This window comes from Nematolebias whitei, chromosome 15, assembly GCF_014905685.2.
Source record: "Nematolebias whitei isolate Nwh7 chromosome 15, NemWhi1, whole genome shotgun sequence".
Lineage (NCBI taxonomy): Eukaryota > Metazoa > Chordata > Actinopteri > Cyprinodontiformes > Rivulidae > Nematolebias > Nematolebias whitei.
The window spans coordinates 30,447,678-30,462,908 of NC_056512.1; the positions used below are offsets into that span (position 1 = coordinate 30,447,678).

At 39.2% G+C, this 15,231-nt stretch overlaps 1 protein-coding gene across 1 annotated transcript in view; it reads right to left on the minus strand.

The window, feature by feature from the left end:
* Window positions 1–15,231, minus strand: part of cep112 (centrosomal protein 112) — a 135,410-nt gene that overhangs the window by 61,297 nt on the left and 58,882 nt on the right. The window contains exons 19-21 of the mRNA XM_037688538.1: window positions 14,797–14,904; window positions 10,314–10,496; window positions 4,045–4,275 (exon numbers count right to left, since the gene is read on the minus strand). Of these exons, the coding sequence (XP_037544466.1) occupies window positions 4,045–4,275; window positions 10,314–10,496; window positions 14,797–14,904 (522 nt within the window). The remainder of the gene's footprint in view (window positions 1–4,044; window positions 4,276–10,313; window positions 10,497–14,796; window positions 14,905–15,231) is intronic.

Genomic DNA, 15,231 nt, shown 5'->3' on the forward strand with positions numbered 1-15,231 from the left:
ACAATGTTTCTAAACTCTAAACGTTCTAAAAGAGCACAGAATGTCATGAACTCAACTCTCTGCCTCCGCTGCTCTCAGCTACCTGCAAGCCTCTCGGCCACGCCCACTTCTCCGCTCTGCACGGAGATCAGCTGATCAGTTGCAGCAGGAAGCTTATCCTGCAGTGTGGGCTGCAGAAAGGAGCAGCAAGTGTTAAATAATTTAAAATAATTTATTTTAAATAAAAATTTCATGCCGATCGTGCAGCTCATCCATCAATCAGCCAATTGTATGTCATGTCCAATCTTATTTTGAAAAACTAAGATAGAGCAAGTCCGCGATAAATGAACTTCCAAGTAGCGAGGGACTACTGTATACTAAAATAAATATAGCGTCCCTACTTCACAGATTTTCACCTATCGTGGGGGTGTCTGGAACGTACCTCCTGCGTGATAAGTGAGTACTACTATATATTCACTGTGATCACCTTCTAGTAGTTTCCTGAAAATCTGTCCACTATTTTGTCATGCAGGCAAAAACATTGTTGCCTTTTTCCTTTGGTTGCAGGTGAAAGACAAGACTAACGTCAAGGTTAAACCTTTATCTATACGTTTTATGCGTGAACTGTTCTGTCAGAGAATGAGAAAGCTCTACTGTGCCTTTTCACGTCAAGAACTCTGTACAGGGAGTTCCGTGGGCCAAAACGCTGATTTCTTATTGGCTGTCACATTTCTTACAGATGATTTTGACACACTTGATTGTGTTTTGAGATAAAACACCACATTATTTTTTTTTAAACAAGGAAGTAGAACACACAAAAGCCCTACTGAACAAATACTTGTATTGACTATATGTGCAATAATCACAAAGTGCGAGCCTTAATGTTTCTGCCTGTCAGTTCGTGCACTCTGCAATATACAAGTACCATTTACATCAGCAATTAAAAATCCATAAAAATGGGTTCTTTATATGGAATTATGCAATATTAATGCAATGTGCTTTCTCCGTTGCGTGCACACAAACATATCAGACAAAACTTGTACTTTTAAGCTCTTCAAGCGGTTCAAAGAGACGTGCTCTCCAGACTAAGAGTAAATATGAAGTTAAGATTCCAGACGTTATTCATTTCCTTAAACCTGAGGCCTCTTGATCTTTTGTCCTGCATTATCTCAAGTTTCTGGTACTGAAAGACACAGAGATGGGATGTTGTTCGGATAGATTAAGAAGTCAAACAGAAAAGAAAAGTTTGAAAAAGTTTGAGTTCAACCAGGTGCATATTGCAAAAATCAACTGTATATAAAGTGCTTGAATCATGAAAAAAAAAAAAAAAAAAAAATATATATATATATATATATATATATATACATGATAGGAAATAGTGCTTGCAAACTGCCTAGCCCAGACGTCTGGTTATGCTTTACAGCCAGTTTTGATGCCCTGAGCTTTAAAGGTGGAGGTGAAGATGAGGGAAAAGACAGAGAAATGAAGGGTGAAGGTGTGCTGCAGAAAAAAGGGAGTCTGATAAGAAGCTGGTGCGAGCAAGAAGCAGGATTCTTCCTCACTGTAGCCAAGAGATGAGGCATTTTTATCAGGCACAGAAGCAGCCTCACGGTCTCCTCATGCAGAAAGGAGATTGAGAGGTCTGAGGTTGTATGCGCTCATTCTCACCCATGAACATGCACACACACTGACAAAGATAAACTTCAGTAGCATCCAGACTAACACACACTCCCACACAACTTTCCCTGAGCCTGCTTCCATCAGTTTTCCTCGCTCTCTCTCCTTTCCTTTTTGGAGCAGATCAAATGTGTGAGACGATCTCACAGTCTGGTCTTATTTCCTCTGATTTTTTTTTTTTGTTTCTCATTATTTTATTCCAAAAGCTTTGACAGTATACTCCCAATAACATCCACCAAAAACATCCAAGCATCCCCTTCTCTCCTCTGTCTTTCCCTTAAACTTACGAGTCTTTGATGAGAATCCATTCATGGATTTAATGGATTTCTCTAGCCTTTTTTAAAAAAAAAAAGCAGAATCTGGGAAATGTATATAAAAAAAGAGAAAAATCAACTGTGCCTCTGCTTCTAAGAGTATGGTGGACTGCACAGGACAGCATTTCTGTTGGCATCAAAAGATGGAGAAATTTTTAGCTTACAAAACAGGGTGAACGAGTCAATATGGATCTGAGGCCCGACTGACTTCAGTCCCATGGGTGAGGGAAAAAAGTGCAACGACAAAGTGAAAGTTTTCTTCGCTTCGATTGAAGTCAAACTTGGAGACAGATTAAAAAGTACAACAAAGGCAGAGAAAAATAAGATGATAAACCTTTGGCGAGTTATTTTTCTTTAAAGAAGCATGCACGTTCAGCTGACAGAAAAGGATGGGGGAAAATCATTAATCCTTTTTATAAAGAGTGAAACTAGCACACTGCAGATAGTGTTATCTGTCCGAGTTCAACATACTGCCTCAACGCTTTAAATCTGCCTCAGATGGCCAAACACCTGGGGGTCCATTTCAAGAAAAAAAAAAAAGGAATAAAGAGAGACTAATAAAATAAAAATAAAATAACCCAACATATTTCATATACCCAGAAGAAAAAATAATAAACAAGTATTTTTTCCTAAAAGTGAATTACACTGTAATAAAGACAGTTTTCCCTTTAGAGTTTTCTCACTTCTGTAACCCTGGCTGTGTGTGTGCCATATGGAGCCAAAATGGCGCCCGGGTGCTTTGAAGGTCCCTACATTCCTGGGTTAATGCTGCACAGCTGCTGTGGGATGGTGTCTAATGAAAACTGCTAACTTTGATGGGCCCAGCAGAGGGATTAGGTTCTGATCAACACCACTTTAGGTCAGCTTCATGCTAGACTAGTTAAATATTACTGTTGATTTCACAACGATGGATCCAGTTACGACGGTGGTAAAAGGTGCAAAACAGCACAAAGACAGAAACAAAGAAAAATAGAAAGATGATTAACGATGATATAAAACAGGGTTTTCTGATTTGCCATGAGCAAAAATGCAAAACATCGATTGGTTCTGGTAAAAAAAAAAACAACACACTTATTGGAAGGATTCAGGTTTGGAAAACAAAGTCCATGCAAAAGCGTTTTAAACCTGCATTTTGCCGATTGGCCAGCAGGGGGAGACTACTTTGGTTTTGTTAGTATTTATTAAAATAAATAAATAAAAAAAGAGTTTAGCTTTCATCTAATTTCTTCTCAAGTTTTAATCTCTTGTTTGACATTTGTTATTCCCAGTCTAAGGAAAAATACATTATTTAAAAGTGCTATTTGCAAACAATTTGTTGCACTTCTACTATAAGGTGTTTCTGCAGCACAGTTTGTAAAACTAAAAGTCTGAATGGAAACAGATTTTGCAGGCAGAAAAAAGTACATGTCTACAATTCCAGTGCATAAATTAAAGAGGCTATAGTTACAGCTATAAACTATTTCAAATGTTAAAAATTGCCATAATTAAATTAAACAATGTAAGGGACAAATCTTTTCGTGTACAACAGTTTTGACCAAAAACAGACATGCAAAAGGACATATGGGTAAATATCTTGGCAGTATGCAGAAAAGAAAAAAAACTTGATAGAAGAGTTGTTTTCACCCTCAAACTGAACTCTATAGAATAAAATCAGGGGGAATTTAAGCAAAATGATGTAAAACAAAACGTAGGAACATTTATGATACCTAAAAAGAAATCCCTATTAGCAAAGTAATTTTGAAGTAAATTCTTGGAGAACCCAGGTCACTATTGCTCTTAATGAGTCTCTCAACTCCTAGTCGTAGTAGACAAAAGTATCTGAACGTAAAATGACTTTAAGTCTTGGTTTTCTTGATTTAAATGCTGCATTAAAGAGGAGGCACTGCCTCTGTGTATTTTTCTAATGTTTCAATCACACTGATGAAGGTTAATGTCCCACCTGCAGATGTATCTGTCTTTATTTTTTCTTCTAGTAGATTCTTTATGATAGATCTTTTGTAAATGGCTTTCGTTTGTTTATTTATTTAAAAAATGGAGTTATTATTTCATCCATTTCCTCACACCTTGTGCTCACCTTCTCACGAGTGGCATCTGCCTCTTGTTGATGGTTCCTCTTGAGGTCGTGGATGATTCGCTCCATGTCCGAGCGGAGCCGGTCCAGCGACACCTCTTTGTCCAGGATGGCTTTTTGCCTCTCTTCCTCCAGAAGCATCGCCTTCTCAGCCAGCTTTTGTTTCTGCTGGGCATGAGCCTGCTGGAGCTCCTCGTGCAGAATCGACACCTGGGCCTCCAAGTCTGAAATACTCTGAATAATACAGAAATAGAAAAAAAATTAATTAGGAGCACGATTTTATTTCTTCAAATCAGTGATGGCTTTTATTTTGAAGCACATGTGTGCAGACTTTCAGAACATTTAGACTAGGCACACTGAAAAATAAATGTTTTGAGGAAAGAGACGGAGAGATAATTAGATGCAGAGAGAAGCCTCTGCTGTTGATCTGTGTGTTCAACATGTGTCTCTTTTTCACAAACGAGTGTTTCTGTTGTGTTCTGTGTGGATGTAGGTGGTGGCCTTTGGTAGGTGGCGGTCTGACCCCCGTCTTCCACTCTCTCTCTACATCTTAGATTTCTCTGAAAAGCCTTTTACTAGTTCTGCCAGTGAGAGTGAACATTACATGGTAGAAATGCTAATAAATACAACCTCAAGGACACCAGAAATAGACTGGTCCGATATCTCAGAAGTTCGAGAAATGTCAAGAGGAAAAATAAGCCTGAAGTTTTGGTAAAACTGCTTCCTACAGTTGAGCTGATAAAAGATGATTTTGAAAAAGAAACCAGTAAGGATGCTACTGCTACAAGCTTTAAATATCAGAACATACATTAGTCTCTCGCTACTTTGCGGTTTGACTTTTGTAGATTTGCTTTTGCGGTTTTTCATAGTACAGTACTGTAAGTTTGTACACAACAAACAAAAAAAAAAGGCACTGTCATTTTGTAGTTTTCTCTCAATAAGCTTACACTGTGTCGTCAGTCTAAAGGACTACATTACCCAGAAGCCAACAGTGCACTACACAGAAGACAAAGTTGCTTTCTGCTGAAATGGAGGGAAAGTTTTGATCCGATCTGAAAGTGTTTGATCTTTATTCATATACATGGTAGAGAGCCATACGGAACCGACTGGGAATTGGACCAGGACCACTTCCAGCCTCATCGGTCAATCTGAGTGCTGCTTGCTGGTCCATGAGGCCTCTTGAGCGGGGAGGCGTTGCTTGGAGGTCCGGTGTCTTCTCCGGAGCTCAATGGGTCTTTTTTCATTCGGATTTGGACCTGATCGGGATCATGGTGTGGTTTTGTGCTGGCTATCCAAAGGTCCCGCTCTCTCTAAAAGCGTCTTGGTGCTCAAGGGCTGCAGAGAGCCGACCAGAAACGGACCAAGGCTGGGTAGGTCTGCCGAACCAGAACCGAGCCGGACCAGAACTGAGCTGCTGGTCTGCAGAGCTGGTGAGTAAAATTGTGCAGTACTGTACAGTACATATACGTTTGTTGTTAAAATTACGTAGGCTTAAGAGTTTAGAACAAGAGTATGAGAAGGGTTTCTAAAGCCTTAGCACTTTAAAGCATTATTACTCACTCAACTTAAAAATTCACGTTGCGTGAATAAACATTATCAAGTTATCTTGATTAATAAACTCTTGCTAAATAAACTTTTGCTTTAGTTTAGTTGATTTAAATTTATTAGTTGCCTGAACTGTTTTCGGTTTGTTGTTTCAACTCAGAAATCTATGTCAATTTGACTTAAGTGTTAAATATAAAATAAAATAAAATAAAAATCGCATTTCTACTTTGTGGTTTTTCACTAATTGTGGGGGTGGTGGTCCGGAACGTAACCCCCGCGATACACGAGGGACTACTGTATTTGTTGTATGCTGGTGAAGATTCTCAGTCATCCAGGACATGATGAATTCAAAAAGCGTTCAATACAAAAACAACTGGACTTTATTTGTAACAGAAGACGTTTTGTATTGAACGCTTTTTGAATACTGTATTTGTTATTTGATGAATAGATGAGTGTTTTCTACTCCCATACCTGTATTGCACTTATTCCCCAGTTACTGCACTCACATCACCTTTTTATTACTTTGACTTCTGCTCTGTGCTCTGCCCCAAAAAGCCTGGGCATCCCAGGACAAGACCATGTTAAAGGCAATCAGACAGCAAGTGTCTGAAGTCTTTTTTTACAGGGCACTGGGGAGAATCAAAAGGGACTTCAAAGGAGCATCACAAAAACAGACAGATGCTGTGGCTATGAGTTATAGTCTCGCCTGAAGTGGCACCAACAGACAGATGCACACACGTTCAAATAGCCACACATAATCTAGTTTACCACACACATGCTAACATAAAAACACAGATAAATAAATCTTTTCTTGCTACACTCGCTCATCATTAACGGCTTCACTGCTCCGCTTTTGCCATCAAGGGCAAGCATCTATTAGATGCGAGTCCTCGAGAGTCTTTAACAGCAATTTCTCTTCCAAAAAGGCTTCTTAAGACGTTAAAATATATCCTTCCAGAAGAGAGGCGTTAGCAGGGATACATTACTTTTTATTTCCCTAAAGGAATCTTCCCAAGGGGTCGATAAAGTTTTATCTAATCTGAAATCTTTAACATTTAAACGAGGATATTCTAAGACACTTTGACAAAAGCTGGTTTTGCTAAAACCAAGACTTGTAGATAAAATGTAGGGACAAAACGATTCACTGAGACATCAATAACAACTACAGATGATCAATTTGGTCTTGAGGATAAAAAAGGCAAACTTACATAAACCTCACTTATATTCTGCAGATTTTGTTTCAATATAGTTTTTGTCTAGTTTCAGTAAATGTTTCAGCTTTTGTGAATACATCTTTGCAACAAAAGCATAAAACTGTGCTTGTTTTATAGCGTTGCATTTTAAGTTAGGGATTGCACTTTATTACTCTTATTAACAGCCATGTAAACACTCCATAATTGATAAACCAGTTACAAAACAGAACTGCTTGTGTAAATGAGCCACACGTGAATGTCACAGTGACTGAATCACACGTGTCAGACAGATAAACACGCATCTGGCTGAAACCCTGCGTGTGATGATGTATGTGCATGATAAAAAAAACCGTCATGGTTTGTAACGAGCATGTCATAACACATCACAGAACACCAGCGCTCACTGATGAGCTGTGATCAGAAGAAGCACACATCAAACCAAAGTAATGACATCTTTTGAAGAAATTGTTCACTTTATTGCACATAAAAATCACCAAGTTATTGTTTAACTATTCTAGAAACATCAACATTACAAAGAGACTCAACTATTTCAACTTCTGATCACAAACCCCTTTAAAGATACTCGTGTGTTACTGGGAAACAAAATAAGATGTGAATGACAGCACAGCGACGAAGACAATGCGAGTCTGTTTGGTCCTTCATGTCAGCTTCCACTTTAGTCTGTCATCGCCCTTTTCATTTGACTGAGTTCATTCACGTACTTGGGATTGTAAGGGTTTGAAAAACTGACAGCGTCATAATTTAGACCGCCAAGGCTCAGGGGAAGAAAAAAAAAAAAAAAACACACAGGGCTCACGTTCTCCCATGTTGTTTGAAGTCCAGATGGTGTGTACATTCCATTAGAAAAGAAATAATTATCCAGTTATTCATAAAATGAGTTTTGAGGAAGAACAGCTGGAGAAAAATATGATTGAAAGGTTTCTGAGATTTCCCAAAACAAGAACTCGAATTAATTAATAAGACTGTTGCCACAAAATTAAGTGTGGTATGACCAATAACAATCAAGCTGTCGTTTAAAGACTATAAAACATTTTCAGGATTGTGGAAAATGTGAAAAGGGTCATCATGAACAAAAACAAAGAAAAGTTTCAGGGAGAGGGAAGTACGAGGGTAGTGGTGCTCCAAACAATGGAGGAAACCTCTTCATCCTCTGGGGGGCATTGATCAGCCAACAGAGCTTGGCGAGCTCGCTGGCCATCATCGAACAACTACCCAAGTCTTCCCTTCTCGTTTTAGCATTTTAACAACGGTAAAGATTTTATTTAATCGTCTAAGAAAGCAGACAAGGATTGTGAATTGATCTGGAGAATTGGCAGGAGGTTAGCGATAAACTGGATCATAAAACCCGAACATTTAGGTCTCATTTTAGCTACAAACGAACGGGAAAGGCATATTGCCACGTGAATGATGTATAAGCCCCAAATGCACAACAGAGGGGTGATGCAGCCTTTAGAATGAGTTATTGCTACATGGTTTATTGAATGACGTGCTCTGCTGGGACAAAGACAACTGGCTGAGTTGTTTAGCTCTTCTCTGCAGCTGCTGCTACGACTCATCGGCTCTAAAAACATAAATCATCAGCTGGAACTCTATTGATTAGTCTCACCACAACAAGTACGTATAACTGGTACTGAAGGAGTGTGTGACTGACATTAGCCGCTTCCTTTCCTTGCAAACTTTTTAGCTGTATGTTGTGACAGAAGCAGGCAAGCAGGAAACACACGGCTGTTCAGTTCCTTGACATGATTTGATAACATCGCTGTTTATCTGACTCCGTGTTGGCAAAGTAAGATACTGAACTCTCACATGAGAGAATTGGTTAAAGAAGTGCTCAAGACTTTCAATTGATTTCGTCTTTTCACATTTTTCAAGCGCTTTTCTCCAAGGCAAGTATGCAAAAAGATTAATAATGTGACACTATCACGCAACTTCCTTGAAAGCATCTTTGCACAAAAAGCCAAACTCATTTACATTCTAACAATGCTATTCTTCATCTTTTCAAGGCCTAAAACAGTAATTGCGAATGCCAGACATTAGGCAGATTGCTATAAAAAGCTGTACGAGCGAATAGAAAGAAGGGAAGGTTTGTGTTTTCCTGTCACCCGCTCAGAATGTGAGATTTGTCTAACAGCGTGTCGGTTTGACACGAGTAGGACGGCATGTTATTAGCACAACTGTCCCACGGTGACTGCAACTACGCAAATCACACAGCAGCAGCTGCCACAGTCGCTTGTCGTGAAAGACACTCCCCAAACATATTAGATCAAGGCACATCACGGGGGTACTGGGACATAAAAACATGTTAAGTTTCTAGCTTTAAAGACATTTTGGATTGCTTTAAACAAGTTGAACATTAAAGAAATATATTAATATGTCACTTTAGAGGACTTTTTCTTTGAAAGCTGTGTTTCTAGTAAAATTTAAAGTTAAAAGGGAGATATTTATAACAGAAAATGTCCACATCACAAGGAACTTTTCTAGAGTAACAAAAATTAGACAAAGCAAATAGGAAAATTCAAGTTCTTTATTCTAACTACACTTTGCCATTCATCCTGCTCTGACTCCATCTGTGAGCTCATTTCATGAGGGCATTTCGTCCACAAATACATAATAAACTTATGTCTGCCGGGATCTGTCTCTAGCTAATGTCCAGAAAATGCATGCTGACAATTTTCATTTCATCAGAAAGCATAAAGAGTCAAACACGTCCTCAGTTGGGGGCTGATTTGACAAATAGCTTCCCACTGAGCTCCAGCCCAGCCCAGGTTGGAGCGCGGCGAAGACACAGCGGAGGAGTTTTAAGCTGAAGTCTTGCTGTTTTGGTTCAATGATGACAGAAAAACCCTTCAAAGTCAGGAATATTCAGTTACTTAGATCCAAATATCCTACACTCATTGTGAGTGAAAATGCTGTAATAAGGGAATAACTGGTGGTATCCAGAAGGAGATGACTACCTGCGGTGAGAGGACAATGCCCTGGAAAAAAATCCACTATTCTGGTAGCACAGGACATAAACGGGCGTCCAAAACAGCAGAAAAATGAAAAGCATATTCAAATTGAACAAAAGTTTGGTATTTTAACTTCTGCTTCACGTGGACACCATTGGTTTTATGATTTTAGATCTTTACTCTAAATTCCAAAAAGTTTGCTGTGGAAAGAAAAAAAAAACTAAAATAATTCAAACTAATGGAAGAAGTTGGAGTAAAACATTTTTTGTTCTCTATGTTTATGTATTTTTTAACCAATGCGATGGATCGTTGTCAAATGTGATTTCATTCAAACAGTTGTAACAAATTCTTGAGTATTGTCGTACTCAGTACACAGAAACCTTTAAAACGATGCACACATGGAGTCAGTGCGAGTCTCGTTTCGAGTAAAAGTGTCTTAACCTGCTCTGAAAGCCTAGGACAGCATCCACGGGCAAATACAAAATGGTTGTCCACAGGAGCGCGTGTGGGTCAATGTTTTGTGTGCATGTGTGAGCGCGAACGTGGATCTGTGGAGACCCCCTACCTGGGCATCGCGCGTCCTCCACTCCTGTTGGAGCTGTTGGTGTTGTTGCAGGGTGGCCCTGGCCTGCCTCTCCAGGCTACCCACCTCCCGCTGGTGCTCCTGGACCAGGATGTCCTTTTCCGTGCTGTGCTGCTGTTGTAGCCGCGTCCTCTCCTGCTCGTGCTGCGCGCGCTGCTCAGCCATCTGATTGGACAAGCGGGCGAGAAGAGACTTCATCAGCCAACACACACTGAGCGCAACCCTGTCGTCATGACAACTTGTCCATCCACATCCTTTCTTAGTCCCGTTTCGTCCACCACTTCCCTCCAACCAGAACGCCCATGCTAACGCCCCGATTTGGCACAACTAGAAAGAACGTGGGAACGAATCCTGGAAAGTTTCTTCGCTTCCCGATATTTGTCGGAGAATGTGTTTACACCTGCCTTGCTCCCCCTACTTACCCAGCTCTCCTGCTAAACGTACAGATTGGTCCTCAATGTTCCACTCTCGCGCTTCAAACTTGCCCCATTCAGAGATCGGCGTATAAAAAGAGCAGTTAGTTTCTGTTGTGCAAGAAAGCTGGCAGGGGTTAGCCATCTGGTCGCAGTAACTACCCAATGCCCCATGCTATGCGCCTGACAGCATGTGAAAATCGGCTTAAGCAATGAATATGACGATTATTATAACCCCAATCAGAAAAAAAAGCTTAAGAGGGAGGCAAGGGCAGCAACTTTGAAAACATGGTTAACAATTCTTGACAGTGTTTTTACTTTTATTAAAGCCTCTGAAATCTTTACATCAATTTAGATTCCCTGCTTTCAAGGTTCAGAAGAAAATGCTTGTGAGGCGATTAGCAGGCTGCGATCTTTAGGGATTATGGTACTAAAGACCTGAATCTAAAGTCGAAGTGTAGTAAAGATCTGTGTATATATTACAACAGAAGGCTTGGCAAAAAAAATAACCCACTAAAGACTTAAGTCTGACATATGTGTCAACCTCACAGATCCCAATACAGTAGAGGAACAGAATAAAGCACTTCTAATGGGACATAAAGCTCCAATCTTTCAAGGCCTAATCGTCCTGTCAGCTGAAACAAGTCTGTTTACCCACCCAGCTGTAAGCGGAGTCACCTGCTGAGAGGTGAGCCTGGCTGCTGAAGCTCCCACACCCAAGCCTTTCCCAGGCTCCTTTCCGTTCACACTCCCTATGGTCAGTGGGACAAGTGGCCCCCGCATCATCCAAATGTGCAAGCCCAGCCTGAGCCTTGAAAGGACAGCAGGGGCCTGGATCCCGTACGCCTCCCTGCTTTGAAGCTAATCCTTGCACATTGTCCATGACGGCACCCAACCTGGCCAGCCAGAGAAGCAAAGATCGACAGCCTCTGTGCTCGACATCTGCTCTGTCCGCGGCGTTATCGGCAAATGTTACATGCTATTCAGAACAGATGATGAACGAGGGGCTAGCTACAGGAAGCCGAATTTGATCTCCGAAACCAAGAGACATTTCAATAGACATTTCATTTAGGCAGTTATGAATTTACTCTTCCTCAGTATTGATATAGTTTTACAAAATATCTTCAAAACAAGTGACAATATAATGTACAGATGGATTAAAATGTATTTTATCTGTTTGACTCAGATGATCAAACAGACGGGGCATTTAAACGATTAAAGTTATTGCTCACATATGCCTGTTATTTTGTAAAAGATCAATAACAGATGCACTATAAAAATATTGGCAACATCTTCCAAATGCTGTACCTGTTAACATTGATGCTATCTACAGAAGAACACCTATAATATTGTGTAAAGGTTTTAAACTACCCCTAACTTCTATATACGTAGCTTACAAGCAGCCAGACTTTCTTTGATATAAAAAGAAACAAACATAACCAAATACTTCAGTGCCTTTTCCATTCAAACGTGTAAAACATGCAAATTCAGACAAAATTTTACACAGAGATAGTTGGATTCATACAAAAGTCAAAACTGAAGCATGCATAAGCAAACACCTGGATCAAAAACTCGCTAGCAAGACAGCATAAAAATACCTGGTCAGAAATATGGACGTGTCAAATATTGTATTTCTTTCCCTAAAAACATTTAAAAATAAAAGGAAAAAATGGATATGTATTTAATGTGGATTTTTTAATTTAAATCACAGTATTTGACCAGGCAGAACAAGCAAAAAGCCTGTCAATGACATCACACAGTGCACATGCGGTGGAGGAAGCTGCGGTTCCTGAAAGGACCAGCCGGCGATTATGAGGGAAAACTGAGTCAGTTAAAGCACAGCTTGGTGCCTCAGACACAGTGTGAATGTACTGCATGAATTAAAGCAAGATAATGAGGTAATGGGCTTCTCAGTGCAGAGGGGGAATATCTGACATTTTCGGGATGGAGGAGGGAAGAGGGGCTCAGAAGAGAAGGGCTGTCTTGGTCTCAGCAGGGAAGGCTGGAAAGCATGAAAGGATAAAAAGAAATAGTAAAAATGCAATCCTTTTATTCCCCATATTGTAGGGTTTGATGGCTGGTGAGTGGCACAGAGTATTGACAGAAGTGCATCTTTATCTACGTCTAAAAACTAAAAACTAGACATCATCTATTACCAATGTTTGACAACTAATGAGTGAACTTGTTGAGCATATCCTTTACAGTTAGACTCATGACTCCAAACTAGTTCAGGCTGCGTCTCCAAATGGAAGTGGAAATCAATTCTTTGCTTTATCAAATCTCACTTAAAGCCTCATTGAACCTGAAGATGAGAATGTTTTCTAATGGACTAAATTGACCTCTGCAGTCTTATGGCACCATTCTCTATGGTGTTAAAGGCAGACAAAAAATTCCTGTAAAATCAAGTCCATCTCACGAGGAAACTAAAGAGTCTAGAAAATATGAACAACGCAAAAGTATCAAAATCTTAGTTCTTGTGAATGATAATCTCCTTATGCGTGCAAATGCACATGTCCTTCTTCTAACAGCTAGTTTGGTCAACTTTCATATCAAGATCATCCTAAAGACAAAACAACTGTCTTTGTAGGGGTTTATCTTTGATATGAAAAACATTCTTGATGTGCTGCTTACACTGTGGTTTTCTTTAATTGTCAACTTCCCCATCACTTCAATACTTACTGGAAAGCTTTAATTGCGCACCTGTTTTTCTACATAGAATGGAATTGAATACCTCTTAGAACTGCAGCTAGACATCAAATCTGATAATTATAATAATAATAACAATAATTAAATTATAATAACAGTGATAATTCACTACATATGCTGAATCATAAGAACAAAAATGTCCTTTTGGTGGTTTCATACACAACTACTTGATGTCTAGGACAGTGGGAAAGGGATCATTGCCATTGATTTCTTATTTGAGGGATTTCTTTTTCACTTCCCTAAAGAAAAAACAAACAAAAACAAATTCAAACAACAGTTCACCCTCATTGCAAATCAATAAGAGAACGACTCCTCCACTCCATGCAAATAACTCCGGCCTCATATCCTCCATTCCCATCAATCTACAGCAAATTACATGCAATGTGGCCTCCATCTGGCCAGAAAATGAGTGTTAGTGTGCTTATTAACACACAGGTTGAGTGCCAGTTTGATGGCTGGGAAGCAATCATGTTGCGGACACACATGGGAAATAGAGATTTTACAGCAGTTAGTGATGCACACTCCTCACTGGCTCATGTTTTTCCACATAATTGCACCATATATACAACCACAGGGCAGAACAACTTATTAATGTGATTTCAATTCTGGGCATCATTTAGGAGCACAATTAAACAAACTGTTAAAATCTGATGGAATGACGTGTACAGATGTCTCACATCACAGTGGATTTATTTCCTATAAAGAGTCGCATGATTATGACAGTTTACTGGTTATTGTTTCAGGTGTTACACATACAAATGTTATTTTAAAACAGCATAGTTTTCTGAAAATGTGAAAATGTTCAATTTTAAATTGTCTCATATGCTAATCCTATACCTAATCATATTGTTAGTCTGTTGAAATAAAGATTTAATCTATTCTAAATAGATTTTATAATAAGATCAGCAGCCTCCAATAATAACCGTTGCCCAGGTTTAATTAAAATGAGTGTCACTCTATCAGTGAGATTCATTTCAGTAAAAGATATCTTGACTTTTAATTGAAGAGTAGCAGCAGAGATGAAATGATAAGTGAGCTGTGCATCTTCTATGAAGACTACATTAGTTTCCAATTGATGCGTTAAAGATATTTATTGAGTTGGAATCTAGACTCAATCTAAAGTGTGTCCCTTATCATGAGATATTAATCAGGTGGAACAGATGGGAACAAGTAACAAGGCTATTCCAACAAGCAAAGCATTCACAGATGATCTATGTGATGACAATGAGGGTAAATTCAAGAAAAGGTTTATTTATTTCCCCTGCCTGTACGATTAGTTTAAAAACAGAAAAATGTTCCCAAGCTGAGGGAGACACAAGAACAGACAGTTCCAGCCTCATACAGACCTGCTGCTCGTACGTCAGTCTTAAAGCTTCGAGCTGCTGAGAGAAGTCTTTGGCCTGGGTCTCCCTCAGGGTTTTGGAGCGGATCAGGTCCTCCTCTACCTTCTCCATCTGTAAGCATAATATAAGCAGAAACAAGTGCAAAACAACAATAAATAAATAAATAAATAATTTAAATCATAATTTAACACACACAATGTTTTAGACACATGTACACATTTATGTTGCTGCAACAAATACATTATTTTTTTTAACTATATATTTAGAAAATATTTGAAGGGGAAAAAACTTTAACATATACAGTAGTCCCTCGTTTATTGCGGAGAATCCGTACCCTGAAGCCCCACGATCAATGAAAAACTGAAGTAGGGATAGTAGTACAAGTAGAAAGTAGTAGTTTATTTTAGTATATTAAACGTCGATTAAGATATATATATA